We start from the raw sequence: 26,321 nt of genomic DNA, 5'->3' as shown, positions 1-26,321 counted from the left end.
CGGAAGTGCGCCATGTGGACCAACCAATGAAGTGTAGGGCAGAAAAGGAAGGGGGCAACGAAAGGTTTCGTTTACAAAGTGTCCAGGTCGTCAGCTGTTCAACTTCCCCATCATTATGTTACGTGAAGGTGTTTTTAGTTTGTGTAAAGCCCAGTTATTCCCGTTTCAGGTGGAAAGGCGCTGTTAAATGGTTTTTTTTTTTTTTTGGGAGGCGAGGGGGGAACCTTTTAGTGGCGTATCTCATTTCCACACGGAACACTGTCACACCGGGATCGTAAATACACCGTCGTTGCTGCCCCTTCGGTCTGGCGGAAAGAAACGATGAGGATTTGATAACGAATGTCACAGTTTCAATGAAACAATTCGGTATTTCCCCTCGACGTGAAAGCAGAGCCGCTAAGTTCGCTGCTTCCGGTGTATGAGATTGACTAAGTTCAGTAATGGAGTCGTGTCGGCGGACAGGACTCAGCGGTGTCCTGTGCTCCCTGTCACTGCTGTGTGTCATCCTGGACATCCAGCTGGACGGTAAGACCGACTTTACTCTCAAAAAACAGGCTTTTAAAATCCTCCTCAAACACAAGTACAGACCTCTCCAGGGGTTTCCAGCCTCTGTGTTGTTTCTAGCTGTTACAAGTTTCCCTTTAACTGTGACGGAAAGTTAGTTCATCTAGGTTACATTATGGTCCGCCCCTGAAAAATAAAGGTCACTGCCTCATCGTCGTTCTGATATCAAAAACATTTAGGCACTAAAAGCTAAATGAAACAGCTTTGAAAGGTGTTTATAGTTATGGAAATGGTAAAGTACAGTGTGTGGGCAGTGACAGAGGCGTAACCAGGATTCACAGTCTCTGGTTTGGGCCACCACCCCCTTTCCTGTCATCAGGAACCTGTATTTCAAATTTCAAGCATCGACCTTTGCCTGCTTTATAAAATAATCAGAAATATAAAATATTTTAAAATTCAATTATTGAGTCATTAAATAGAAATATTTTTCGAACTGAATTTTCAGCTAACAACTGTCAGAAAATAATGAAAAATCCCCCCTCATAATTTCCCACATTCCAATGTGACATCTTCAAAATACTTGTTTAGTCTAACCACCCCCCTCCAAACTGCACAGATCTTAAAATTGCAGTAATATAAAGCCAAACAAGCAGCAAATCCTCATATATTGAGAAATGTAATGTTTGGCATTTTCAGTTAATGGCTGAAACAGTTAATCGATTTTCAAAATTTTAGATGATTAATTCGTTGTCAGTAGGAGTACTCAATTAAGCCTTGATAAAATTGTCTAAAATGGTATTTAGGGGATGCCATGCTATATTGTTGTATCGTTAAATACATATAGAGAGATTCAGTACATTCATTTTAATTTTTTTTTTTTAAACGTGAGCATAAGCCCCTTGAGACACATCATCTTGTTTTAAAGGGAGTCTTCAAAAATAAACTGAGAAACTGACAGGAGTGAAAGAACTGACAGATAAATGTACTTCAACATATTGATCCTAAAATCCGATAAAAATTCAATATTGCTACAGAGTAGTCTTGCTCACTGATTTGCAACATTTCCAACAATGACTTCACATGAGGAAAGGAAAAAAAAGTACTCTGGTGTAAACAGTTCGCCCTAATCTCGGATGGTTGACAAAGTTATATCCAGCCATTGGTATGATTTTATTATTTTTCAACCCTATAATATATAATATAAATACATTGATTAACATATGCCCAAAAATGCACTTTTATAATGCTAAGAATCAGTTTGAGGTTTAGTCAGTGCCTCTGTTCCTTGTTCCTTGCTGGATACTTGAATCAGAATAGACTTGGCTTTGAAAGCTTGTCTGAAATGTCTAGGCTTATACCTTTTTTTTTTTGGTTTATTTTGGTTTATTTTAAGACTTGTCTAAACTCACAAATAGGTGGAGTTTGCTGTTTAAGTTAAAGAATGTTTAGTAGTTTAAATGTACGTGTAAATCACAAATGGGTCCAATCACTCGAGTGATTGATCAGATTGATTGTGTTTTGAGTTACTGATCTGAAATATGTATAAATATGATCACAATGTATAAAGAAGTTCAAATTAAAAAGACAGACAGACAAAATTAAACTACATTGTCGTCTTCTGTTACAGTTGTGTTGCCCATTCTTTGTCGGCGATAGATTTCCAGCGAGGCTCAAGCCCGGTTTTATGTTACAGGTGTCTTAGGGGCAACTCATGTCGAGATCGAGCACCACTTGGAAATGGGCCGCAAACTTTTGGCAGCCGGTCAGCTGGCTGAAGCCTTGTCCCACTACCACTCTGCTGTTGGTAAGGTTACGCACACAGACATGCAGACACACACAAATTAATATTCTCACCATGGGCTGACAATTTCAGTCTGTACCTTTCTCTAATTATGCTTGTCCTTTCCCATACTTGCTGAAAATCATTTTTTGTACGGAATATTAGTAGTTTGAAATCTGATGAATGACTTTGACAGAATAGAAATTTAGTTTAAAGTGTTCTTGACATTTTCCAGAGGGAGACTCTAAGAATTACCTGACCTACTACAAGCGAGCTGCAGTGTTCCTGGCTATGGGAAAATCCAAATCTGCCCTGCCAGACCTGACCAGAGCTATCCAGCTCAAGCCTGACTTTTTGGCTGTAAGCTCAACTGTTCACTCACTACCCGAAACATTGTTAGTCTCAAGAATATGTTTATCATGTCCTTATTATGTGTCCATGTTCTTATCATATCCATCTCCTGGTTCTCTCTTTCACATTTTCACACCTCCTCTTCTTGTCATCCCGTCTCTTCATGTCTCCTCCTTCAGGCCAGGTTGCAGAGAGGGAATATCCTTTTAAAGCAGGGCAACACGCAGGAGGCCAGGGAGGACTTTGAAGCAGTGGTAAGTTCAATGATATGCAGTACTTTTTCCCTCCTAAATCACTGCTTCTATCCCTCAGTGTTTTGCCAGAATAATAAATGTTGTTAAAGGAGAAATCTACCTGTTTTTTTTCAGCTGCAGCGCTCTCCTGACCACGAAGAAGCTCACGACCACCTGATGAAAGCAAACGAGCTGGAGGAGCTGCAGGAGGAGGCCCATGCTACATACCACCAAGGGGACTACAGCGCTACCGTCACTGTGCTGGAGAGAGTTATAGAGGTGTGTGTCAGCCCTGTAGTGGGGCCTACGGGCAGGGTCAGGTAGTGGAGGTTGGGTCTTTGCAGAATTCCAATAATAGGGTGTAGTTTTGAACTAAGCTTCCCTTGTTTACCTTGCTGCATTGTCCCATTATTTATTATTATATTTCAAATATATGCCTATAAATTGTTTTTGAGTGGCTGCATCTGGTATTCAATTGTGTTTAAAAAAAAATCCTCTAATAACATGATTATCAACTAAGGTATGAACTTAAACTGTAGCATTTTTCTATGAATTCAAAGTCTCAGCGCATCATCCTATTTCATGTAGAAATGCTTTAATCCACATAAGCTAATTTGGTCTCAAACTACTTAATAGCAAGGTAAACATTATATTTGCTGTTAAGTTGAATTGGTTTGCACATTTCCGTTCACTCTTTATTAAAGTTGAGATCTTTCTTCAGATCTCTCCCTGGGATCCTGAGTCGCGAGAGCTTCGTGCAGAATGTTACATCCGAATGGGCGATCCGAAGAAAGCCATCCAGGATCTGACTCCGACAACGAGGCTACGTAACGACAACCGCGCCGCCTTCCTGAAGCTCAGCATGCTGCACTACAGCCTCGGGGAACACCACGAGTCACTCAGGTGAGCTTTGTCACTGGAATAAAAACAAACTGCCCTGATGTGCTCAGCAGAGTCATGCAAAAGAGTTCATTTTCATCTTCAGAGCAGTCCTGGTGCTCAGGATTTGTTTTTAAGTCAAAATATACTTGAGCACCCTCCGCTCCACCCATCTATCTATCCATCCTTCTCCGTGCAGTCACGTCCGAGAGTGTCTGAAGCTCGACCAGGATGACAAGGAGTGTTTCAGCCACTACAAGCTGGTGAAAAAGCTCAGCAAGCAGCTGGACTCAGCAGAAGAGCTCATTCATGAGGAGAGGTCAGTAATCCTCTAGCTTTGGTGCACTTTTCCCTCCTGAATTATGATCCTCTTAAGACATCTGACATTTATTTACCATACTTGTGCTTTCAGTTATTTTGTGCGTCTGAAAGCTACTTTGAATTCTTAAGATAAAAGGTAGCAGAATCATGTGCTGGCGGTTTGATGAGTCAAGGCACATTCTGTACAGTATTACACATTCAAATCTTTAACCTGATCTGCATGTGAAATGTCATATCTGCTCTCAGTATCTTTTTTTTTTTTTCCTGACACTCTTAAAAACAGTTACATAAAACTAAGCAACACTTTTGAGTTCGATTGACAAATTCTCTCCATAAACTTAGATATCAGGAGGCCATCGATAAGTATGAATCAGTGATGAAAACGGAGCCTAACGTCGTATACTACACCAACCTGGCCAAAGAGAGGATCTGCTTCTGCTACGTCAAGGTGAGTGAGAAAAGGAGAACCTTTGTCTGTACATTTAAAGCTCTGGATGGATTTCCAGCCAAGTGATGGCCAGTTTTTTCCTTCTGATAAATGGTCCAGAAGATGTAAAACTTTGAAATAAATTGTTTTTATTTAAAAATACCGCACAATTGCACAGGTTTTTCTCTAGTTGGCACGAAACCTACCGTTCCCAGTGCTCTGCTGGTTTATGTCAGAGTCTAAAACATCTTGTGCTTCTTGCCAAAATTAGATTAAGTTGGCTCAGCAGGCGATAGACGTGTGCTCAGAGGCCCATCAGAGAGCCCCCCGCAACGCCAACGTCCTCCGAGACCGAGCAGAGGCTTACATCCTCAACCAGGAGTACGAGAAAGGTAAAAGGACTCACCCTTCACTATGACAATAACCTGCAGTAAACTGGTTTTGCATTTTCCCGAAGCATATTTGTTACAGTCTTAAGCCCAGTTCCTAAAAGAGAGGTTTAACAGGAGCCAGAGCAGTCATAATGCATGCCTTTGATTTTAGGACTATACACACTTGCAGTTGCATGCACAAACAAAAGTAGATGTGTCTATTTAGTAGGTATTCCATGGTTTGAGATAACAATAATAACGAAAAACAAAATTCGCACGATGAATTGATAGACTAGTCTTTATGATCATTCCCACTCTCAAAATAAAATCAGGTAAAACTTGTAAGTTACTGTTAAATAGATGTTAGTTACATTAAGGATTAGTGTAAAACAACGCTGTCTTGCTACTCGCTAATTTGGGATTTCAACCAATCTGGACTGAAAAAAGTTATTTTAATACAAATTTTAGTATTGTCCCGAAACAGTCAACACAATTGTGTGGCTCACAAACGCTAATTTATGATAATTTTATTAAACCATCTTTTAATATCCATTTTGCTTCAGCGGTGGAGGACTACCAGGAGGCTAGAGAGTTTGATAGCGACAGCAACGATATCAGAGAAGGACTGGAACGAGCACAGAAACTGCTCAAAATCTCTCGTAAGAGAGACTACTACAAGATCCTCGGTGTCAACAGGTAACCACTTAATTTTCTTACAAACAGTGTTTACTTCCTCAGGACTGACATCAAACTACAAATCCAGCCACTGTAGATCACTTCGTAGGGCAGATCACACCGTCTAACTCTCACCAACTTTGTTTTACTCAGGAATGCCAACAAGCAGGAGATCATCAAGGCGTACAGGAAGCTGGCACAGCAGTGGCATCCCGACAACTTCCAGTCCGAGGCAGAGAAGAAGGAAGCGGAAAAGAAATTTATCGACATCGCATCAGCGAAAGAGGTCCTAACCGACCCAGGTCAGGGGCTAAATTAGTCACATACTGCATATACCTGACAGCTACTGCATTTTTAATTTTAAGAATGTAACATACATTTTTTAAGAGTGAGTTTCAACAAACGAGCAGGTTCAGTTTTAGCGTCATTTTCAAGGGTTCCTCAGTGAGCCTGTTGTCTGATCTCTCTTGAAAACAAAACTCGTTCTCCGTGAAATCATTGAATTGCCAAAAAGTTCTTGCGTGGCTTACGGCAGCATGATAATAACAAATGCTAATGTCCCATTTTCACACTAGAAGCTAATTAAAAAGAATCATAGAACACGTTTGTGGAAATGTTCTCATTTGCTTTCTTTCCGAGAGTTAGTTGAGTACATTGATACCATTCACAGGTCTGTGCATTTAAATATGAAGACCACAGCCAGCAGCTGGTAAACTCGGATTACGTTGGAAACAAGTAGCCTTGCTCTGTCCAAAGTAACGAAATACACCTACCAGCACCTCTGAAGCTCACCAATTAACCTGACGTATCTCATTTTTTTAATATGTAAAAAAAAAAAAAACAGAAAAAAAAAAAAAAAAAAACGACGAGTGCGCCAGGTAAGCTAAGCAAACCAGCTACTGGCTGTAGCTTCGTACTGAGCAGACAAACATGAGAGTGGTATCAATCTTCTCATCTGCACCTCGAAAAGAAAGCATATTAGCATATTTCCCAAAATGTCAAACAATTCCTTTAATCAGAGGTCTAACGCAGTTCTAATTTGGTTCCAAAACAGCAAAAACAGGGCTATGAAAGTAAGTTTTAAAAGTCCGATATCTCAGCACTTTGTTAGCTCCAAATACTAGATGTCAATGGACACTGCTGCTAGAGCTAGACGTAAACCAGTGGCTCTTCAAAGAGAGCTCTTTGATTGACAGTCAGGCTCTGTGTGCTAAAATTGTAAACAGTATAAAGCTGAGAAATGACTATAAAAATGCCCTTCCACAGTTTAGCAATTAGCAAATTAAATTTGCCCCTCCATCCTTCCAATTGTTTCACCAGAAATGAGGCAGAAGTTTGATGCCGGTGAGGATCCCCTGGACCCGGAAAACCAGCAGGGTGGAGGTGGAGGACAACAGTCCTGGCCTTTTCACTTCAACCCCTTTGAGTCTGGGGGCAGCTTCCACTTCAAGTTCCAGTACAACTAGACTAACTAGGAGGACTTCACGAAAAAACAAGCGGGGGCTGGAGACATTTTCGGATGGATGGGGCATTGGGGGAAGATCTATGCCGGATTTATGAAGTCCTCTTCTAGAACTTGTGCTTCAGCTTGGACACAGTTTTGTGGGTTACGTGAACCTTTGCTTTTTCATTCTGTGTCTGGACAGTGGAGGTTTGAGCCTTTTTAGTGGAAAAAAAAAACAAAAAAAACCTGGACTTCTTACCACAAAAACTAAGGACTGAACTGTGGCTACTGTTGAACTAAGTTGTTGCTCTGGTTGAAGAAAATGAAGTCTTGTGTCAACATTTGAGGTCCGCAGTAATGGAAAGGTGATGGTTGAAAGCAGTCGTTATTGGACTTCTTTCTTTGTTTTTTCGGGATGTCTGTTCTTATTACTCATTTGTTTCTTTGTGCCATTTTGAAACTTTACCAAGGGACTCAATTTTTTTAATGCAGTAGGTTCTGCTTGGACAATACATAGAACGCTGCCAGTTTGTTGGTTTTCTGCTTGCAGTATTCTTTAAAGGAACTACATGTTTACTGATCTCAGTTTGTATTTTTGACAATGTCAAAGCATCTCTACACTAGAGAACCAAAATTTTTGTATTTAATGACATCAGGAGACACTTGTTGTTGAGCTTCTACATCAGTGGTAAGTAGGTGAGATTTAAGCACTATTACATGAAACTTATGGGTATAAAAGTTTTGAAATCCTATGGATCTTAAATCAGCGTAGTCGCTCTGATTGTTTTTGATTTTGCTTTAAATTACCATTGGTTTTGTACAGTCATCTAATTGGAATGTGTGAATTCTGCATTTGGGTGGAAGTATTATATTTTAAACAGGCTATATATCCAACTGCAAACATTACGGATGTAAACAAATTTGAAGAGATGGTTAAAACACAAAAAACAACTGGAAAAAAGTTCAGTCTACCCCACAAAGGTGTGACAACTGATGGCTGAGTCAAGAACTGTAGTATTTGTCTTTCCCTTTTCACTTCATGTCAAAGCATGTCTTTGAAAACTTGCACTTTTACCCTTTGTTCGAAAAACCACTCCACGTGTTCTCCACTCCTGAAATGTTACTGCAGGCTTTTAAAAAGCCCTTCAAAGACTCTTTACAAACCAAGTGTGTCTTCAGTGGCTATCTGATAGCCTCGTATATAAGAAGGTCCAAAAGAAAAAAAGTACACATGTCGAATGTTATACTGAGTTGGAGCCTGAAAAACCGTGTATCTGGATAATATTTGTCCAACAGGTCACACTGAGGCGCAAACTGAAAACCATTAAGTTGAAGATGTAATCAAAGTGCAGATTTGCAAATGAGGCTCAAGTTTTTCTGCCATGCAAGACACACAACAGTTTAACCATAAGCTATGATGACAGTCTTATGAAGATTTGATTTTTTTTTTTTTTTAGCACAAATTAAGTTATTTTGTCAATGACAGCTTAAGGAAACAGTGACTGTAACTGCTTTGAATCCTATTTACTGCCCGACTGTGTGAACCAATGTGACAGGCTCTTTGTATTTAAATGGACTGAGCGTGATTGTTTTGTTTCTGGGTTTTCTTTTTAGGATTTTCTGTTGTTAGTGGCATCAACTTTTCTGTTGCCAAACTGAATCAGCTGACGGCTCAAGTGTATTAAAATATTGAAACAATCCAATTCGTTCTAGTTTCTTAATGTGCTGTAGAGCATAACACATGGTAGCAGGGACGGCAACACAAAGCCTCAAATACGGTGATTTATTTTAAAACATTGTAACAAAGACGTTTACCGTACACAGCACTGAAACACCATTTCCACATACATCCAGGTAGCTTCTGTTTGCCCACCTCCTGTCATACACACATGCTGTACTGTACAGCTGTCACTGCAAATGGACGCTTCTTCAAGCATGGAGGGACTTGGTTAAATCCAGAATACTGACACAGGGGCTCTGCATCTGTAGACGCTGAGCAACTGATAAAATCCTCCAACGAAGATGTCCATTGTTCTCTGGGCTCAGTAACAGCCTTACATCTGGCTCAGTGAGAGTCAGTCGCATGATTGCTGAGTGTTGTCCAAACGGGCAGGGCTTCGTCAGTGGTTCGCTCCAAATCCTTGTGTGTCATCCAGGCTGTCTGCCTCCACCTCGATGGATACCACGTGGTGACCGGGGATCATGGCCAGGCCCAGGACTCTGGGTTCGCCCTGTGAGAATGTGTCTGAAGGCAAAAGACAATCCAGTTGAATTATCCCGGTGAGACATGGGTTTACTTCCATACTTATGAAGGAAAAAACTATTAAGTGTCACCCTGAATTATGATTATTTTGTTTACAATGGGTCTATAAATTCTGTTAAAAAAAAAAAAAAAACCCAGGTTGTTCTTAATGCCAAAGAAGTCTGGAGAAATCTCATTCGACTTTAATAAACAGTCTCCTCATTGTTTATAGCAGTTTTCATTTTATTGGCTATTGTGCTGGGCCAGAGCATGTAATAGCCAAAATCATGTAATTTAAAAATTGAAGAGAAGATGTTTGTTTCTATTCCACAAAGTTAAATCTTTCCTACTGAGTGATGAGGGATTGACCTCCATTTAACCTCTGATGGGTATTTCACATAATGTCAGATGATTCACATTGAGGCCACATGGTAGTGATGTAAGAGCGCCGTCCTTTGATAGTTTTTCCTGGAGAGCTTTTCCTATCAGAAGTATCCTAACATACACTCTTCATGCAACTTTTTTTTGTTTCAAGCTAATCCTGTCCTCTCCGTCCTCACTACAGCTCGTCTCCGACACAAGTAAACAGAATTTGGACAGCCAATATAAACATGAAAATCTGTGTCCACTACAAATGAGCAGGCTCATAGTAGCCAGTCACAAGACTTTAGAAATGAACAATCGATTAACTGATTGGTTGATTAAACTGATGTGAATATCTTTGGGCTTTGGACAAAACAACATTTGAAGGCCTCATCTGGGACTACTAAATTGAGATGGAAATTTTTCTGCATTTTCTTACCAAATAATTAATATAGAAAGTCATCTGCAGATTAATTTATCAAATTATGAAAATAATTGATAATTGTATCCCTAAAGTGTTAAATAATGAATTGGTTTTAAAACATGAAAAATGTTATTCCTTTACTTTCCCATTTTAAATCTAGTTCTGAAATAGCACAAAATAGCACAAGCTGCAACAAAAAGATGTACATTTGTAATCCATATCCAAAGTTTTTAAACAGACTAATATTTCATTATTCTGCAATACCCATTGTTTCTGATCAGTGTTTATATTTGGCTTTAGTGAACTTTCAGTGGTAAGATGTATAATATGGGGTGACATTAAAAAATACTTTTTCATAGCACACTTTAAACTACAATACTTAATTTGTTTCCTACAGTGAGGAAATGACTGGCAAAATGAGAGCAAAAAAAAAAAAAAAAAACAGCATTGTCACCAAGGAAATGAGGAGGAAGGGAAGGAAAGTATTTTAGGGTAGCAAGACGCTCATGGTTGGTCCTCCCTTTCGTTACTGTATTAATGTTTACTGTCATGATATCACATGATATAACATGTAGGTTGACTACATGTTACAAAGTTTGATGAAAAACTGTTAGGTTGATGACGACGCACTGGTCTAAGAACACCGTGTTTTTGCATGATGGAAAGAACTTCTCAACCTGTGGATTTGAGGAATTCCTGAGCCGAGCCGAGGATGACATTGCAGTCCCGGTCTGTGCAGAGGAAAAGCCCCACCAGAGTCCGTCCATCTGTCATGCGGATCCTCATGTTCTTATTCAGGAGCCCCTCTAGTTTCTGCCGGGCCTGGGAGGATGAGGACAGTTCAGGCTGCTCCTGGGTGTGCACATTAAGATGACTAACTAAAATAACACTGGACTGGAAACAATTACTCACTTGCTTGATTAGCTCATTAACAAAAACAGATATGATTCAAGCTGTCATTTAGTATTTTTTTTTTCGTTCATCATGTCAAAATGCCTGTACATCTGCCTATTACAGTAAAAACATTTCAAGAGTTGCTTAAGGTTTTCTGTTTTATGTCATCAATGCACTGGGTATTTTACTTCTGGTCAGACCCAGTGAGCATTAGCAAGACATTTCCTAGGGCTCTGATAAAACCTGTATCTATTGGTATTGAAAATTAGATTTTTGTTGCAAGGTATCTGGGTTTGCTGTCAGGCTAGCGTTAACTACACCTGTTTTATTAATAAATACACTCAGGAAATTCTATTCTGAATGAAAACCGATAGATATTTAACTGCCAAGGCTATGTATGCAATTATTGTGTGGTAAATCTAGGCTCATGCTGCATATGCTTAACAGGTGTTTAACAGTTTGTACAAGCTAATTCGTTAGCCAGCGGCTAAGGTTAAGTTACAAATGAAGCCTTGATAATGACGAAATGTTTCAAGTAAGCAGTTTTTTTTCTCAGTTATCACAGGTAAAGGAGCGAACAGTCATGTAAATATACTAACATATGTATTTAAACAAATACATACATGTCTCGAAGGACCATTTTCCTCAATCATTGTCGCCATACCCCCTTCTTCTTCCCCTGCATTTGCTCACGGAGCAATTTCTCTGACGGACCAGCTAAACCGGAAACTCAGATTCCAGTTGTCTTTAAAGGGAACGGCAAGCTAATAAAAACACTCGGGTTTAGGATGAAAAGTTAAAATTGAATAAACCACCACATCTCGAGCATGTTACAGATGAGAGAAGACGTGACAAACAACGGAAAGGAACCCTGTCAAATGTAAGAATGACCGGCTAAAGCAGGTACATCTTCACACCTCACCTTTACCATCGTTCCAGCTAAATTTCTCTACAAAGAAATTACCACGTGAGCCTAATATTACGTTCATTATTTTTACGAAGTTTTAAAAATAAATTCCCCAATATTCTCCAAGAAAAATGACAGAGAATACGATACCTATAAGCTTTTTAAGACTGTGTAACTTCTGCTTAACAGCGGCCACAGGTGGCAAAAAAACCAAACAAACCCCAAAACAAAACAGGATAACGGTGCATTGAATATCTGTTCATTTCCAGAGACTCTCCTGAGTCGCTTGATTTAAAGGCATTAACACAGTTCTTGTTTTAACCAAGCCCACACACTAGTAGACTAGATAGATACTACACTAGATACTTCACAGCATCAACACACGCCGACTCTTCTGATGTGATGCGGCTCTGTCACATTTCTCTCCACCTCTTCACTAATTCTGTTTGTGTGGCGCGTCCAGGTGAACACACGGTATTTATCCAGCACGAACTAGCCACAAAGCCAGTGGGTCCAAGCGACACCGCAGCACCGGCAACCCTGACTGTGCATTTCATTGCTTACCAATTGAACTTGACATTGGTAAGAGGTAGATTTTGTTATTTCTCCCTTAAAAAGTTAAATACTCTCACTTTAAACAATGCTACCCGGTAAATATATTACCAAAAAACAATACAATGGAAAAGAACAAAGTTTAAAACAGCAAAGTTCCTATTGTGGTTTATTTGTTCCCAGACTTTGGCAACTGTTGTTATGTGGAGCCTTTATTCTGAATGTGTGACTAAGCAGGGCGATTTTTAAATCCTTGTTTTCTGTTTATTGTAAACCTCTGTTACGACGGGGCACGAACGGTAGACACAGATCTAGATAAAGATGTATAATTTTACGGTAATTAAAATACGAAATGAAATAGAGTGTGGCTCTTTGGGGGTGCTCACTGAGAGTGAGAAGGGACACACACGAGTCATTGGTTTGACCCTGAAAAGAAAGATATGAGTATTCATTGGTCAGAAGAATCAATCGACAAACATTTTTTAGCTACAGTCCTGATTCACCCATGTGGGTTTGACGTTCTTCTTTCCTCAGGCTCAAAACCTATATGATCCTCTCATCTTCGTAGGACGTTTTTTTTCCGAACCTGCTCCCCTCTGCCCTGCGAGCCGACTGGGCCAGTGAGGTCGGCAAGCTCTGGTGGAGGGACGGATGGTGAACAGTGGCACTGCTCTGGATACAAATTGACACCCCGCCATCGCGGGAGCTACAGCTGGGGGTGAATAACATTCCACAATACAGACACGTACAGTATGCTGGATCGCATCCAGTTTTTTTGTTTTGCTGACCCCGTGGAAGGCAACAAAACATGCAGAAGAATGAAAATTAGCTTGTGACCCCTTTTAAATTCATCCCTTTAACTCCACATACTGTATGTGGACACCTATGCAACCTCCCGTATGTTCTCAGTGTGTTTGGGGCTATTTACACATCTTTATTTAGAGCCAGTTTGAACAGATGACCTAAATCTAATTTTCGCAGTATAAACAGGACCTCAAGGACGGCAGTAAATGTCCACTGCCTTTCTGTGACTGTGACTGAATATGACCACCTCTTTGCACTTTAAATATATATATGGATTGACTTCGTAGGAAATAAGCAAGGTTTGAGGAGTATATCTTACTTTCATCTAAAACACTTTGTTGGGATATGTTAAGCTAACCTTTTTCCTCCGTAGCCTCCACTGCATGATTGTTATTTAAGCATTATCTGCTCTCTGGGTTGCCTCAGTTGAGACAGCTGAGCTCTGAATGGAGCACGGGAGCCGGTGTCTTTCTCTGTGTGTCACACTGCATAAAATCTGGGTTAGCTTGAACGCAGTGCCCAGGGGAGGCATCCTCGACATGTCTCCCCGCCAAACGGACACGAGGGGGGGGAGGCAACACAGCAACAGCACAGTAGTGCAGTGTGTCAGGACTGGCAGCACATGGCTGGCTAGTTTCCTCCTCTTCCTTTTTTTCTTTCTTTCTTTTTTTTTTTTTTTTTTTTTTTTTGCAGATGCATGGTCAGGCACATGCACAGTCATGGCAAATAGTACCTCACACACACATGGTTGCAGGGGGTGAGGGTATATAAACTACACACACACACACACACACACACACACACACACACACACACACACACACACACACACACACACACACAAACACACACACACACAAATGCCCATAGAAACACACACACATCCACTGCAGCCATCTCACCAGCCACCCAATTTGGCAACAACAGACACCTCAGTGGCCAGAGGCTTAGTGGGGGTGGTGGTGGGGGTGGTGGTGGGGGGGTTCCTGTCACACACTCAGATGCACTTTCACTGCACAGATACACACACATCTCCTCCCCCTGTGTGTCTAGAATCGCACCATCTCTCTCTTGGCAGATGTGGCCGTTGGACGAGGCACTAACGAATTCCTCTCTTCCCATTTGTGGGCGCGGGGGAAGCCGAGCTGGAGCCACTCAGGCACCTGTTGCAGCAGAGGGAGGGGGGAGGAGAGTTCACGGCAATTATGCTGATGAGGCATAATTGAAATGCTTCTTTACATAATATCCAGTTATTGGAGTTACGCGTATCGTACGGACAAGAGCGCAGGGAGGATAGTAAACAAAAGTCATGCTTCACACAGTGTTGCGGTGGCGCGGCAGGCCCAGCCGTCGGCCATGTGCTCAGGATGCAACGGGTTCGGTCGAGGCTCTCGCCTTCTGTCACATGGCTGTCGCTGCTCTCTGCCCTGTGTCTTCTCAGATAAGACGGAGATATCTCAAAAACGAAAAATCCAACATGTTCTCTGGATAGTTGGTATTTTATTCAATGAAAAGCGTTGGCATTTATTGCAATTTAATTAATTGTATTTGTTGGGATTTAAAATAATTTTGTCTAAGGGTACAGAAAGGTTTTGGCCATGCTTTTTCTTAGGTTAATACCAAAGTACTATTTGCTTGCAATAGCATTTTAATTGCATAAACATCTTACAAATTATGGCACAGAACTTCTTACAGTAAATATATATTAGCAGCGAGTTCAGGCTGGTGAAGTGTTTCTCAATAACCAACTGTTTCCAACGAACTTCTCGTGTCACTGACTTATGCGATGACCCGACATGACATGTTCATGCTGCAAAAAACAGTATGATGTGTGTGCATACGGACCTAAGTAAGACTTTGATTATAGTCGCAGTGCATTCTGAGCTTTATAAACAAACTTGTTTTTCTCAGGGAATATCCAGGGAATTCAGCAGACATATTTTTGAACAAAGCACATACTGTAGTTTTTTTTTTTTTTTTTTTTCTTTATACAATAGATGACCCTTTAACTGACTGTACATGTTTTTGCTTTAGATACGTGAATTCAAAGCAAACATCATGAGAATTTTGAGAGTCGGCCTTTTGGAGGAAACGCTGGATGAGTTCCTCCAGCTGCGTATCTTCACTACGACTCCAGCTACGCCTGTAAGCGCAACGGCGTTAAGCGCAAGATGGAGGAGATGGAGCTCTTGACCTCCTCACCCTGTTCACCGTTCTCTCCCTCAACACCAGGGCTTTTTCACCTCAGGAATTTTCACTCGCCATTGTAGGAGAGGCACGCGTGTTACTGACATCGTTATCGGAGGCTCTGTTCCATTCGAGTAAGCCAGTAAGCCACAGCGGTGGGGGACTGAGCCAGCAGGAACGATACCAGGATCCGGAAACTGCGGCAGCTGGGTGGACTTCACCCGTACTGGACTCATTTTATTAGTCACACCTGTGCTCATTCCTACCGTGACATGCCGAAATGTCTTTTGCGAAAAAGGTGGTGATGTTTTGACCACTGAGGTCAGGTCGGGTCAGACACGATAGTCATCACTTAATAAAGTCTGACAAAAACTCTCATCATAAGGCTCAGTTTCCATCCTTTTCCCCGAGGTTAATATAGGTTGTTGAGAGGGTTTTTTTTTTGTCCAACTACTATTTCCGAGGTTAAGAGTGAACACACTGAAGTGAATGAAATATTCAAGAACTGAAGAGTCACCTGTAACCAAAGATATTCATCGGATTAAAGGCCACTTACTACTTAAAATGGACTTTTGCTGCAATGAGTAAATGTATTCAGTCATTATAAGAAATATGATTATTGCATTGTTGTTCCTGGTTTATTTTGCCGGTGCTCAACTACCTGCTTTGTTCTCTTTCTTTCTTTTAACAGTGAATAAAATTTGCTGAATGCATAAAACTAACGTCCTTGAAATAGCTAAAGCAGATATATTTTTAACTTTATATTTTTTTTTATCTTTATTTCTGTACAAAATGGTCCCTGACCTCATCAGGATGCAGATATTTCAGCACCACGGAGCCCGGCTTTCTTATCTCCAGGTGCAGTGGTGTCACAGCTTTCTCCGGTCTGACCCCTATTTCGCCGTGAGTTTTGAAGCGAGAGGCAAATCAGAACTCCCTTTGTCGAAACAAAAAAGGCCCTGAGCAGCCACTGAGGGCTTGCTGGGGTCTAGGGATTCCCATGGCCTTACTGCCATCCAGTTGAGTCAGCCTGCTGCTCAAGAGAAGCCGATTTCACTGGGTGTTCGGGAAAACGGCTTATGTTTGTTTTAAACCTCTGTATTAGAAATGGATTAAGCGCTTGGAGCTATTTAACACGGTGCTTTATAAAGTGGGGATTGTAGTTTGCATATTATGAATTGTTTTCATCCCCACCACAAGCAGTTAATTTTTAAGCAATACAATCTGATGTAAGTCTGGGCATGGCTGCGGCAGATTTTCCCAACCCCCCTCTTTCAATCCCTCCCCAGCACTCACTCTCACACACACACACACGCACACAAACACACACACATACAAACACACGCAGAACCCCGCTGCTGCTCCAAAATAATTTTTTCATACAACGGTGGGGGCTCCAGAGAGTATAAGGTGGCCATATTTGATAGATTTGTGTCGGGCTCTGCAATGCAGAAAGCGAGAGTAGTTGCGTGTGATCTTGCAAGTGACAGTGACACCAGGCAAGTCTGTCGGATTCGTGACTGATCCGGACTTGGGGAGTGAGGGCGAGAAAAGGGTTGGGGGCGTGGGATTGGGGAGGGGTGGGGGTGTGAGGGGGTGGGGGTGCTGGGTACGTGGGGGGGGGTCAGACAGAAGAGAAACAAACAAGTAACAATATAACTTACACAGTCACACTCCCCTTTTTCTTGTAACAATGTGTACGTTTTTAAGGAGGGAGGGGGCGCGCAGAGAGAGAAAGAGAGACGGGGAGAGATAGAGAAAGGAGGAGGGGGGTGCGTTCTGAAATAATATAGTCAGCCATTTTTTATGTAAGGGGATTTTTTCTTATTGGGGGGGTTGTTAAAAAATAAATATAAGAGGGCGGCCATCTTTGTTGCTCTGCCTAGTGTAAAATATTCCAAAACGCCCCCCACTTTTTTCTGTGCCGATTTGAATATTAAATAAATATCATATATTCGGGCAAGAATACGCTTTTTTGAATACGAGGACGGAGCCAATGACAGGGATATAATGTCCTCTCCTCTCCGGTCCTGTGAGGAAGACGAGGGCATGGTGGTTAATTCCGAGGGAGGAGATTTTGATGAAGAAGACGACGACGGAGACCTAGACGAGAACGCAAGCGACATAAACTCGCCGGCGGCGCCTCGGGAAACTGCAACGCCAGCCGCGCCAGGTACAGTAAGAAAACTGGCGGACGAGTCGGGAGCGCGCATAGCGAAAATAAAAACACTCTTGCTGGCACAAACATTTCGGAGAAAGGGGCACGTTGGAAGTGGCCGAAACCGGCAGTTTGTGCCCCCATATCGGGGCTTCTCCAGGTCCAGTACGGTACAGTAGAGCCCAGCGAGGGCTCGGGTGCGCGCATTTAAAATAGAAACATACTTAGTAGTCGTGATTTTTTTTTTTTTTTTTTGGGGGGGGGGGGTTAAAGGAGGCACATTTTTCAACCACCTAAACCCGCTACATATTAACCAGTTATTGCACCTATATGTTGCCTTAGGTGCCATACTTGCAGCTGCAAGACAGGCTGTTTAAAAAAAAAAAAAAAAAAAAAAAGAGAGAGAGGCGAGAGCGCGCTTTTAAAACACAAACTCCGGTCCCGTTTGTGACAAAATGCACCTATGCGCCGCCGGCCAGATGTGTCCCTCTGCGTGTCTGCGTGTGTGCCCCTTTCCACCGGCCCCCGCTTCTCCTCCAACCATCCGGGCACATCCCAACAAAGTTTTTAAGCTAACTTGCCACGGCGTGGTTCTCGTCGGCGAGCTGCACTTTCCCCGCCGTGAAAAAAGTTTTCGGCCTCGTTCTGTCCCTTGAATGCCCTTTGACGGGTCCCACACATGCGTGACAACGCAACCGAGCGAGGGGCGGCGAGGTCGCCCTGAAGGGTGAAAAGCTCGCGGCAGTAAGGTCGGCAAAACATGGACTCCTCTGGCCGGAGGCTATATATATATATATATATATATATGTGTGTGTGTGTGTGTGTGTATGTATGTATATATATATAGATACATAGTCATAGATATATATATGGCTATATATCGATATATCTATATATATGACACCCCTCTCCAGAGGAGACGGTGCGTTTTGCAGTGCAGACGCAAAAGCCGGGTGATATAGTGCGAAATCGTGGCGCGGTACACACACTTGCCCCCCTGCTCCTTTGTCGCTATGACAGGTCAAAATAGGACACTAGTGCTGCTGCTGCTGCTGCTGCTGCTGCTGCAAGCCGCTCACTTGCAGGACACAAAGGTGTGACTGTTTGGCTTCCTCGGGTAGCTTAGCATACCTGCTCACCAATGACCCGCCTGACAGTTTCTATTAAATGTCCATCCTCGGCGTTTTTACCTCACTGATCTGGGTGGGGGGGTTGTTTGTTTGTTTGTTTGTTTGTTTGTTTCGTTCTCGCTCCCCTCTGCTGCAGGAGCTGCTCCGCTCAGCAGCCATAAGGCAGCGCCGATCCGGTCAAGGGACCATTGGTGACCGAATGAGTAGGACATTCTGGAGGTTTCTCTGACAAATGTGCCGAGGGTAAAGAGGTCGGGGTTTGGGCCACGCTGCCGCGGTTCATTCGTAACAGGCACAGAAATAACCGGTCGTGTTTTAGGTTGGATGCAACAGAGGCGGGACAGAAAGACTCAGGTGGCAGATGTCCCGAGGGAGAAAATGTGAGAAAACTCGAGAGGGAGAGAGAAAAGGGGGATACGTGTAATTTCCCGCGTGTATATTACAGCAATCATCCATTGCATTGTCTTTAAATTTAATTAGCTCGATCCGCCGCCATGCTGTGTCAGACACGTACATTAGCGTCTCGCTCCCCGTCGAGGGTGCTCGACGCCCTCGCGACCTCTCGCAGCGGTCACAGAGCCGGTCGTTACCCCCGGTGCGGGGAATAGCAGAGCGGGAAAGGAGTCGTTCCAGTTCACCGGCGCCGTCGCGCTTGGCGGCCTCCGAATCACCGGGGCCTGCGTGCGAGCTGCCGCCGCCCCCGGCGTGTCTTCGGCGGCGGCACGCCGCAAGGATAAGCGGGAAGCGGTGGGGGGGTGGGGGTGCTGCTGCTGGTGGTGGTGGGAGCGCGCACCAACAAAAGCAGGCAGACAATAAAATCCAACAATATGTAGCGTGGCTGGTTTGCGGGTTGAGCCCATATTTTGGTTATGCTTTAATGCCTTTCTGCGTTTTGACTGAGGCTGAGGCCACAGCTATCTCTCTCTCTGTACTCTGTGCCAGGTCAGGTTGCAGGTTCAATTGCTTTGCCGGTAGTTGTGATATCGCCCGGGCACCTTGGGGAATAACTTGTTCCCTGAAAGCAGAGATACAGTCACGTGTTTTAAGAGTCCTCTATGATATAAGGTGGGGTGGATTTGTAGGTCTACTATCTGTTTTCCCTTAAATCAGAAGTTTTTCAAACATAATGACACTAGATCTGTTTCTGCTAGATGCTGTTTTTAACTCCACAGTTTGCACCAGAGGTGTTTTGTTTACAAAGGTGTCACTTTTCCAGTGCTGTAAACCAATTATCTCTATTCCATGGCGCCACCAACGCCATCTGTCAAATCTACTTACAGCCCCTTGACGAACTGTATCTAATCTAGCATGCGTCACAATTGAGACAAGGTCAGAGGTCGCGGAAGTCACAGTGCTTCACGCGGCTTTTGTTGTGCGTAATTATGTTCAGCGGGGATTAGCTGGCTTGGTTGGTATGTGTTTTGTGAAGATTATTGTTCATCTGATTCTGATAGCTGTCTTTCTTTCACGCTTCATTTAACACCGTCCTTCCTCCTGCTTCTCCTCCCAGACGAAGAGGCCGATATATCAGACAGAGAGGTCCCGTGCAGGAAGAAAGGAAGACCGAAGAAAAAGAAGGACACAAAGAAGAAGGACAAAGAGGGGAAACCTGTCAAATCAAAAAAACGCAAGAAGATTGTAAGTTTGTTAGGCTGTCATGCTTTGGGTTTTTCGCTTTGCTGACCATATTACGCCATCTCCATTATTTTTCAACATCTTGCTCTCTCGTCCCCCTCTTCAGGACAGTGATGTAGAGCGAGACTCAGACAGAGAAAGAGACTACGGCGAGAACTCAGACAGCGTAGCCAGTGACTATGGATCTGGTGAGAAAAAGAAAAAGAAGAAACATAAAGAAAGGAAGGAGAAGAAAACCAAAAAGAAGAAAAAAGACGACGGGGACCGAGACAGCAGTCAGGAGGAAACAACAAAGGTAAAGCATGATTACTCAAACACATCTGCGGCATCTTTGGCAAGTCCATCTTTGTTTGAAGCGTGATCCCTCTCATTTGATTGGTGGGCTCTTCTCAGCAACCGATAGAGCAGAAGACCTCGGCCCAGCTGGCAAAGGAGTGGGGTCTGGAGGATGTTGATCATACCTTCACAGAGGAAGACTACAGGGAGCTCACCAACTACAAAGCCTTCAGCCAGTTCATGAGGTATTGCGCTCTTTTTTTTCTTTTTACGTGGTGATGATGTGGGCGAAATGAAGACGAGCAGGAGTCATATACAGTGCTCTCAAATATGGCACAAGCACTGTTTTGAAAGGGGATGGAGGTATTGCTATGTTATGTTCCATATTCACATGCCACAAACCGCTTGGAATCAAAAAAGGCATTCTTACTTTTAAAGGAGCGCATTTTCCAGTTTTTATAGTGAGCAATTTAGACCACAGCCACGCTAAGCCTGCTAATTTACAAAACGCTGTTTTCTAAATTATCATTTAAAGTATAATTTTCAGGTAGTTTTTAAAAGTTCTCCTTCCAGACTCATTTACATAGTTCTCTGTTTGTGTTGTCAGACTGAACTGACGAAAGCATAAAATAGGGATTCGATCAGCGCTCACAAATGCTACGTGTTACCCAGGTGAACGGTAACTCCTGCACTGCTGCGCTGAGATGTCAGTCAAATCACTAACTTATGATGGGGAAGTGGTTTGACCAAATAAACATAAATACAGGTTAATGACAACGCGTGTGCTATGTGATTGGCCGTACTGACTTCTAAAAAGAGTTATCGCAGAGAGTTTAGAGGCCATGGGAGGCTTACCGCCCCACAATACCCAACGAGGCTGACAAGAAATCCTTAGTTTTCCCAGTCCAGATTTTGCCCACTTTGCTGACTGTTTACAAAAAGCTCAGTTTTCAGGGTTCGAAAACATGTGGAAAGAGGGACGAAACAGGGAGAAAAAAAATGTATTTTCCACTCGATATGGATTTACTCTTACACAGTCTCAAATTTCTGCAGGCCTTGTTGAGTTTTGATTCAAATCGAACCGACAGAGGTAGCAGGGTGCAGTGGTTAAGTGTTCCACATTATCCGGTTTTTAACGCTTCCATAATTGTATTATTAATGATGCTGTTAACTCAGAACAGGATTGAGTTGGTGAGTTGCTGAGTGCAGTCACAGCGGCCGAACAGTGCAAACGGATTGGAGGGGATCTCAGGAATCAAAGGAGTTTACCTGCTACCTGTGGAGAAGCTGAGTCCGTGTGTGGTCTCTGTAGTCCCACAGAACTGTGATCATTCATATTAACGGAGGAATTGGTGGTCTTCCCTCTTAGACAACCTGTCCCACAGGTCCCACATGTAGCATGCATTGCGCGCAAGGTTAATGTCAATACCCGACTCATAACACAAGCCCAGGTTGAGAGTAAGCTTGTTTGTGGTTCTGATTTTCAGGTCCGCCTGTTGAAAACACACACTGTATGTGCAGACGTATGCATAACATGTGCTTTTGCAGTACACAGAACTGACTAATGACTACTTTTCGGCGGCAGATGAGGCAACCCATTACCGACTCACATGTGATTGCTTTGCTGGTCATGATGGTGTTACAGATGATGATGAAAATAACGCACTCTGTCAAGTACAACTTAAGATTTCAAATGCCAGAGACAGAGAGATGCCATAAAAACCCTTTCAAATAATCATACAAACATTTACATAAACTTTTGCAGTATTCTGTTCTAACCAATCTAAGGCCCAATGTAAGAATTCTCTTACAACTGACAATTGAGTACTGTATGGGAGCCACTGCCCTCTCCACTGTGTTTTCATTTCTTCCGTGTTAGGCGCAGGTGCTCTGTTGTTTCTGTTTCTGAGGGTTATTTGTTTCTGTTTCGCTTTATATAGTTTCCTATCTCTCGTTGTAACGCACACCCAAATTCCTTCTACACTCGCAGAGCTGTTCGAGAAAAAACTGTCCAACTATCCACTACCAGCAGCATGTTAACACAGATGCAGGAGGCACGGGTTGAAAGGACACAAATACTATTACTTGAATCTGTCTTCCTCCGGCATTTGTGTCCTTATCAACTCAGCAGCAGCAGCAGTGCTGTCAGTGTTCCCAGTGGCAGCCTGTGCCTCAGTCTCTGTGTGGCTGACTCATACCTGCTGTAACTCTGACAGGGTAAAGTCATCTTTAATGACTAATTTATATTTATGTTGGGTAGTTAGTTTATCATCAGATTTGGCTGACTCAACTCCTCTGGCAGAATGAGCTGCAGAAAAAAACTCAAGCCTTCTCAGCCAAATTGTCCCCGTAGTTCTTCCGCCAAATGACGACAGTTATATCAACTTTTGCAAATACTGCAGACTTTATATACAAACCATTCCTCTGGCTGATACATATAAATAGAATTGACAGTCAGGAAAATTTAAACCATTATTAGTTAACAAAGTATATCCTATGCTACAGCTCTTATAATTAGGTCAAAGTTCAGTCAGATCTCTGCACTTTGCCTGTATGTATGGTTTGTCTCTCAAAAACATTTCAGTGATCCTACCCTCTCACTCCCAGGCCGATGATAGCCAAGAAGAACCCTAAGATCCCAATGTCAAAGATGATGACCATCCTGGGGGCCAAGTGGAGGGAGTTCAGCTCTAACAACCCCTTCAAGGGCAACGCTGCTGCCGTCGCCGCGGCTGCTGCAGCCGCCGCCATCGCCGTCGCCGAGCAGGTCTCTGCAGCGACCGCCTCGCCTGAGCAGCCGCCGCAGCCACCACCAATCAGAAAGGCCAAGACGAAAGAGGGCAAAGGTCAGTGGTCAGATTTAGAGCTGTAGCCTTCCCTCCTCGGTACCCCTCTAAGTTTTGTGTCAGTTTTGACTGTTTGTTATCGAGTAAAGCAGACATAGTAGCAAAAAGACGTAGACGGACACATTTTTGATTGATATGATTCTTGTTTTAAATCGTTGGGATGTGAGAAAATGGCTTCCAGTAAAGACTGACCCTAGACCACCAGGACAGTCGGCAGTTATAGAGGCACATGACACAACAACAACAGTCATCTTTTAACACATGCTGATGTCTTGTGAACAGCTGTTGTTTGTTTATGTGGCAGTTTACATGCTGATACCAGACGATAAATGACAACAGACAATAGTGTACTATGGGTCCAAACATCACATTTACTCTTGTTGTTGCGTATGATCTTGTTATCTGTCCAGGCCCTGGCTATAAGAAGCGCAGTAAAAGTCCTCGAGTCCCAGACAAGAAAAGGGCTCTAGCAAAGGCTAAAAAGATGGCACCCATTCGTATCAAACTGTCGCCCATAGGTGCGAAGAGGAAGAAGAGCTGCTCAGTGAGTATAAAGTTTAGAGTGTGCTGAAAACAGTGAACGGAGATAAATAAATAGCCTTGGTTTTTGTTCATTTTCCTCTGGTCATGTTAACCGTTTACCCCTTTTTTCTTTCTTTTCCTTCACTCACTTCCTCGACTCTTGTCTTGTTCTCTGGCAGAGCGAGGACATGGATGAGGATGAGTCTGAGCAGGAGGACTCCAGCGTTCACAGCTCCTCGGTTCGCTCTGACAGCTCTGGCCGTGTCAAGAAGAACAAGCGAGGACGGCCTGCCAAGAAGAAGAAGAAAAGTAAGCAGAGCGGCTTGTTATATGTACAGCACTTAATTATTAATGATATACAGTCTAGCTTGTCCACATCTATCTAATAACTCCTGTGTCAAGTTTACTTTAACATTTTGGAATCCAGAGGAATAATGCAACCCAAGTCTTTGAGTTCTGTTTCACACACTAAAATGGTTCTCTGCAGTTATAAAAGGATATTTTTATTAGCCTTCATTATGAGTTCAAACCTAAACAAGACAACTATGAACATTAGCTTCACCAAATGCAAGAGATTTTAATGCCCATGACATGTAAAATCACTGAACTTCTCTCAGCACACACAAACATTTACTGACCTACCCGGTCTTGGCTGCTTCATCAGAAAACTGCATGAGAGATGAGAGAGTGAAAAGATGATGGTTCTCCAGCTTTATTTCTAGGTCATACAAACTAATTATTGCTCTCTGTGAATGAGCAGTGTCCATACCTCACACCAGAATTTCATTTTGCCAGCAAGGGCACGACTGAATTATAAGGACGGAGCACCCTTGTCTTTTGCAGACGGACTCTCATGATGTATTGCATTTTAAGACCCACTGAATATGATTCTATGCAAGGAGACGTTCATCTTTTTTCAAGGAGATAAGGGTGAAAACCCAAACGGAGGACAGTTAAAAAAATTCAACTTTATGGAAACCGTGGCAAAATTAACCTGCAGTTTCCACAGTGACCAAAAAAGTAAAAGTGATACAGTGGCCAGAAGATTTTGTCTTTACCAGGTGTTGGAAATGTCTGGACAAGATTATTATTATCATTACTTCTGGGATTCCTCTTTTTGTGACTCTTAATTACAAGATTGCATCTACAAAAAAAAAAAATTGCAGCGCTACTTTGCACCAAAAAACGTAAATGTTTGTGGAAAGTGACACTTGCAAAAGTGGCAGAGACGGTGTCACATGACTTATTTGCCTTGGCCTTGATCACTAGACTGTCAAGACAGGTGTACATTCATGCAAACATTTTGTGGATTGTGCCGCATAAATTTGTATTTTTTCAGTTTAAGTTATCATTCACAGTGAAAAGCAATTTCAGACTTACGAATGTAAGTAATTTCTGCCTCCTCTCTTACTGTGTCATCTCCTGCCCACATCAAGTCTCAGGTGAAGAGGAAGGGGACGGTTATGAGACCGATCATCAGGACTACTGCGAGGTGTGTCAGCAGGGCGGAGAGATCATCCTGTGTGACACTTGTCCCAGAGCTTACCACCTGGTCTGCCTTGAGCCTGAGCTGGACAAGGCCCCCGAGGGCAAATGGAGCTGCCCACACTGCGTGAGTAAAGCTACACAAAAACACATCTGTTCCTTCTTTCTATGTATGATTTTGTTTTGTATCCTTATTCACATATTTATCTCCAAGTGACTTGGCTGCTTTGAAAAGCTCGGTGAAAAAACGGTTAAAAGTGGTTTGTTTTTTTTTATTTATTCTTGGAGGACCAGATGAATAGAGGCTTTGTAGTTGCATCACAAACCTGAGTGAAGAGCCGGCTGCATGCAGACATATCCTATCCGGTCCTTCCCAGACAAAGACAGATACTTGAAATGGTGCTGTGGGTGTAAATCTATTCAATAATGTCACAAATAAAAACCAAATGATCAATTTTTGGTTACCATGACGATGTTTACGCTGAACCTGTGATGGAAAAGAAGTTTGGTTCATCTCAGTTTAGCTGAACTATATCATCACTTGAGGAAAGCCAGACTGAAACTGCTGAGAAAGGGGAAAAGAAAACAAAAACATTGACCAATCTTTAAAGATCTTATGCGTAGAAATTAATGTGACTATTGCATCTCTCAGTTTATTTCAGTTAAACTTTTTGTGTGTTGAAAATCGAGCCAATCACAGTGAAAACTGTGATTGGCTCTCTATGTGAGCACTCTATGTGTTGTTCTGTGTGCTGTTTTCAGGCCTTTGTTCTCAGTGTCTCCAGGTTGAATCTGTGTGTTTGTGTGTGTTGGTAGCAGTGTGCATTGCTGTCTACCACACGGGTGCCAAGTTGGTAATTCTAAAATTCCTCCCATAGTGAATTTAAATTGGTATGGGCAGGTGTTTGGCG

General features: G+C 42.6%; 3 protein-coding genes and 1 long non-coding RNA gene across 8 annotated transcripts in view; 3 read left to right on the top strand and 1 right to left on the bottom strand.

The window, feature by feature from the left end:
- Positions 1 to 10: 10 nt before the first annotated feature.
- Positions 11 to 8,684, top strand: dnajc3b (DnaJ (Hsp40) homolog, subfamily C, member 3b). The gene is made up of 12 exons (XM_040140920.1): positions 11 to 525; positions 2,198 to 2,308; positions 2,520 to 2,644; positions 2,815 to 2,889; positions 3,004 to 3,147; positions 3,590 to 3,771; positions 3,947 to 4,066; positions 4,411 to 4,516; positions 4,767 to 4,887; positions 5,430 to 5,562; positions 5,695 to 5,843; positions 6,862 to 8,684. The coding sequence occupies exons 1-12, from the start codon at positions 441 to 443 to the stop codon at positions 7,005 to 7,007; spliced, it is 1,497 nt and encodes a 498-aa protein (XP_039996854.1). The 5' UTR covers positions 11 to 440; the 3' UTR covers positions 7,008 to 8,684.
- A 63-nt stretch (positions 8,685 to 8,747) lies between these two features.
- On the bottom strand, positions 8,748 to 11,673 carry naa38 (N-alpha-acetyltransferase 38, NatC auxiliary subunit). Of its 2 annotated transcripts, none has more exons than XM_040140921.1 (3): positions 11,532 to 11,661; positions 10,692 to 10,866; positions 8,748 to 9,230 (listed from the first exon to the last, which is right to left on the bottom strand). In XM_040140921.1, the coding sequence occupies exons 1-3, from the start codon at positions 11,568 to 11,570 to the stop codon at positions 9,106 to 9,108; spliced, it is 339 nt and encodes a 112-aa protein (XP_039996855.1). In that variant the 5' UTR covers positions 11,571 to 11,661; the 3' UTR covers positions 8,748 to 9,105. The 2 variants fall into 2 exon arrangements, with proteins under 2 accessions (XP_039996855.1, XP_039996856.1); XM_040140922.1 differs by having other exon boundaries at positions 8,754 to 9,230; positions 10,692 to 10,836; positions 11,532 to 11,673.
- A 2-nt stretch (positions 11,674 to 11,675) lies between these two features.
- On the top strand, positions 11,676 to 16,041 carry LOC120797352. Of its 3 annotated transcripts, none has more exons than XR_005708502.1 (4): positions 11,678 to 11,788; positions 12,279 to 12,397; positions 12,902 to 13,085; positions 15,206 to 16,041. It is a non-coding gene; the product is annotated as an uncharacterized LOC120797352 (long non-coding RNA). The 3 variants fall into 3 exon arrangements; XR_005708503.1 differs by having other exon boundaries at positions 11,704 to 11,811; XR_005708504.1 differs by lacking the exon at positions 12,279 to 12,397 and having other exon boundaries at positions 11,676 to 11,788.
- Positions 16,042 to 17,224: 1,183 nt separating this feature from the next.
- The window catches only part of chd3 (chromodomain helicase DNA binding protein 3), a 43,743-nt gene continuing 34,646 nt past the window's right edge, over positions 17,225 to 26,321 (top strand). Inside the window, exons 1-8 of one of the 2 annotated variants that reach the window (XM_040140471.1) lie at positions 17,225 to 17,531; positions 20,157 to 20,284; positions 20,388 to 20,576; positions 20,675 to 20,802; positions 23,165 to 23,403; positions 23,814 to 23,947; positions 24,105 to 24,234; positions 25,362 to 25,537. In XM_040140471.1, coding sequence (XP_039996405.1) covers positions 17,369 to 17,531; positions 20,157 to 20,284; positions 20,388 to 20,576; positions 20,675 to 20,802; positions 23,165 to 23,403; positions 23,814 to 23,947; positions 24,105 to 24,234; positions 25,362 to 25,537 — 1,287 coding nt within the window. In that variant the 5' untranslated portion in view covers positions 17,225 to 17,368. The remainder of the gene's footprint in view (positions 17,532 to 20,156; positions 20,285 to 20,387; positions 20,577 to 20,674; positions 20,803 to 23,164; positions 23,404 to 23,813; positions 23,948 to 24,104; positions 24,235 to 25,361; positions 25,538 to 26,321) is intronic. The other variant, XM_040140472.1, reaches the window with a different exon arrangement.

Source organism: Xiphias gladius, chromosome 12, assembly GCF_016859285.1.
Source record: "Xiphias gladius isolate SHS-SW01 ecotype Sanya breed wild chromosome 12, ASM1685928v1, whole genome shotgun sequence".
NCBI lineage: Eukaryota > Metazoa > Chordata > Actinopteri > Istiophoriformes > Xiphiidae > Xiphias > Xiphias gladius.
Note: the sequence above shows the minus strand (reverse complement) of the source record. Positions and strands in the feature narration are given on the sequence as shown.

Bases quoted from the DNA above. Each gene is read 5' to 3' on its own strand.
- naa38 (XM_040140921.1), bottom strand. From the start codon at position 11,570: ATGGCGACAATGATTGAGGAAAATGGTCCTTCGAGACAT. The intron at 10,867-11,531 runs GTATGTATTTGT...GTGCACACCCAG, and splicing joins AAAATGGTCCTTCGAGACAT to GAGCAGCCTGAACTGTCCTC. The intron at 9,231-10,691 runs GTTGAGAAGTTC...TTTTGCCTTCAG, and splicing joins GGAATTCCTCAAATCCACAG to ACACATTCTCACAGGGCGAA.
- dnajc3b (XM_040140920.1), top strand. From the start codon at position 441: ATGGAGTCGTGTCGGCGGACAGGACTCAGCGGTGTCCTGTGCTCCCTG. The intron at 2,309-2,519 runs GTAAGGTTACGC...GACATTTTCCAG, and splicing joins CCACTACCACTCTGCTGTTG to AGGGAGACTCTAAGAATTAC. The intron at 2,890-3,003 runs GTAAGTTCAATG...GTTTTTTTTCAG, and splicing joins GGGAGGACTTTGAAGCAGTG to CTGCAGCGCTCTCCTGACCA.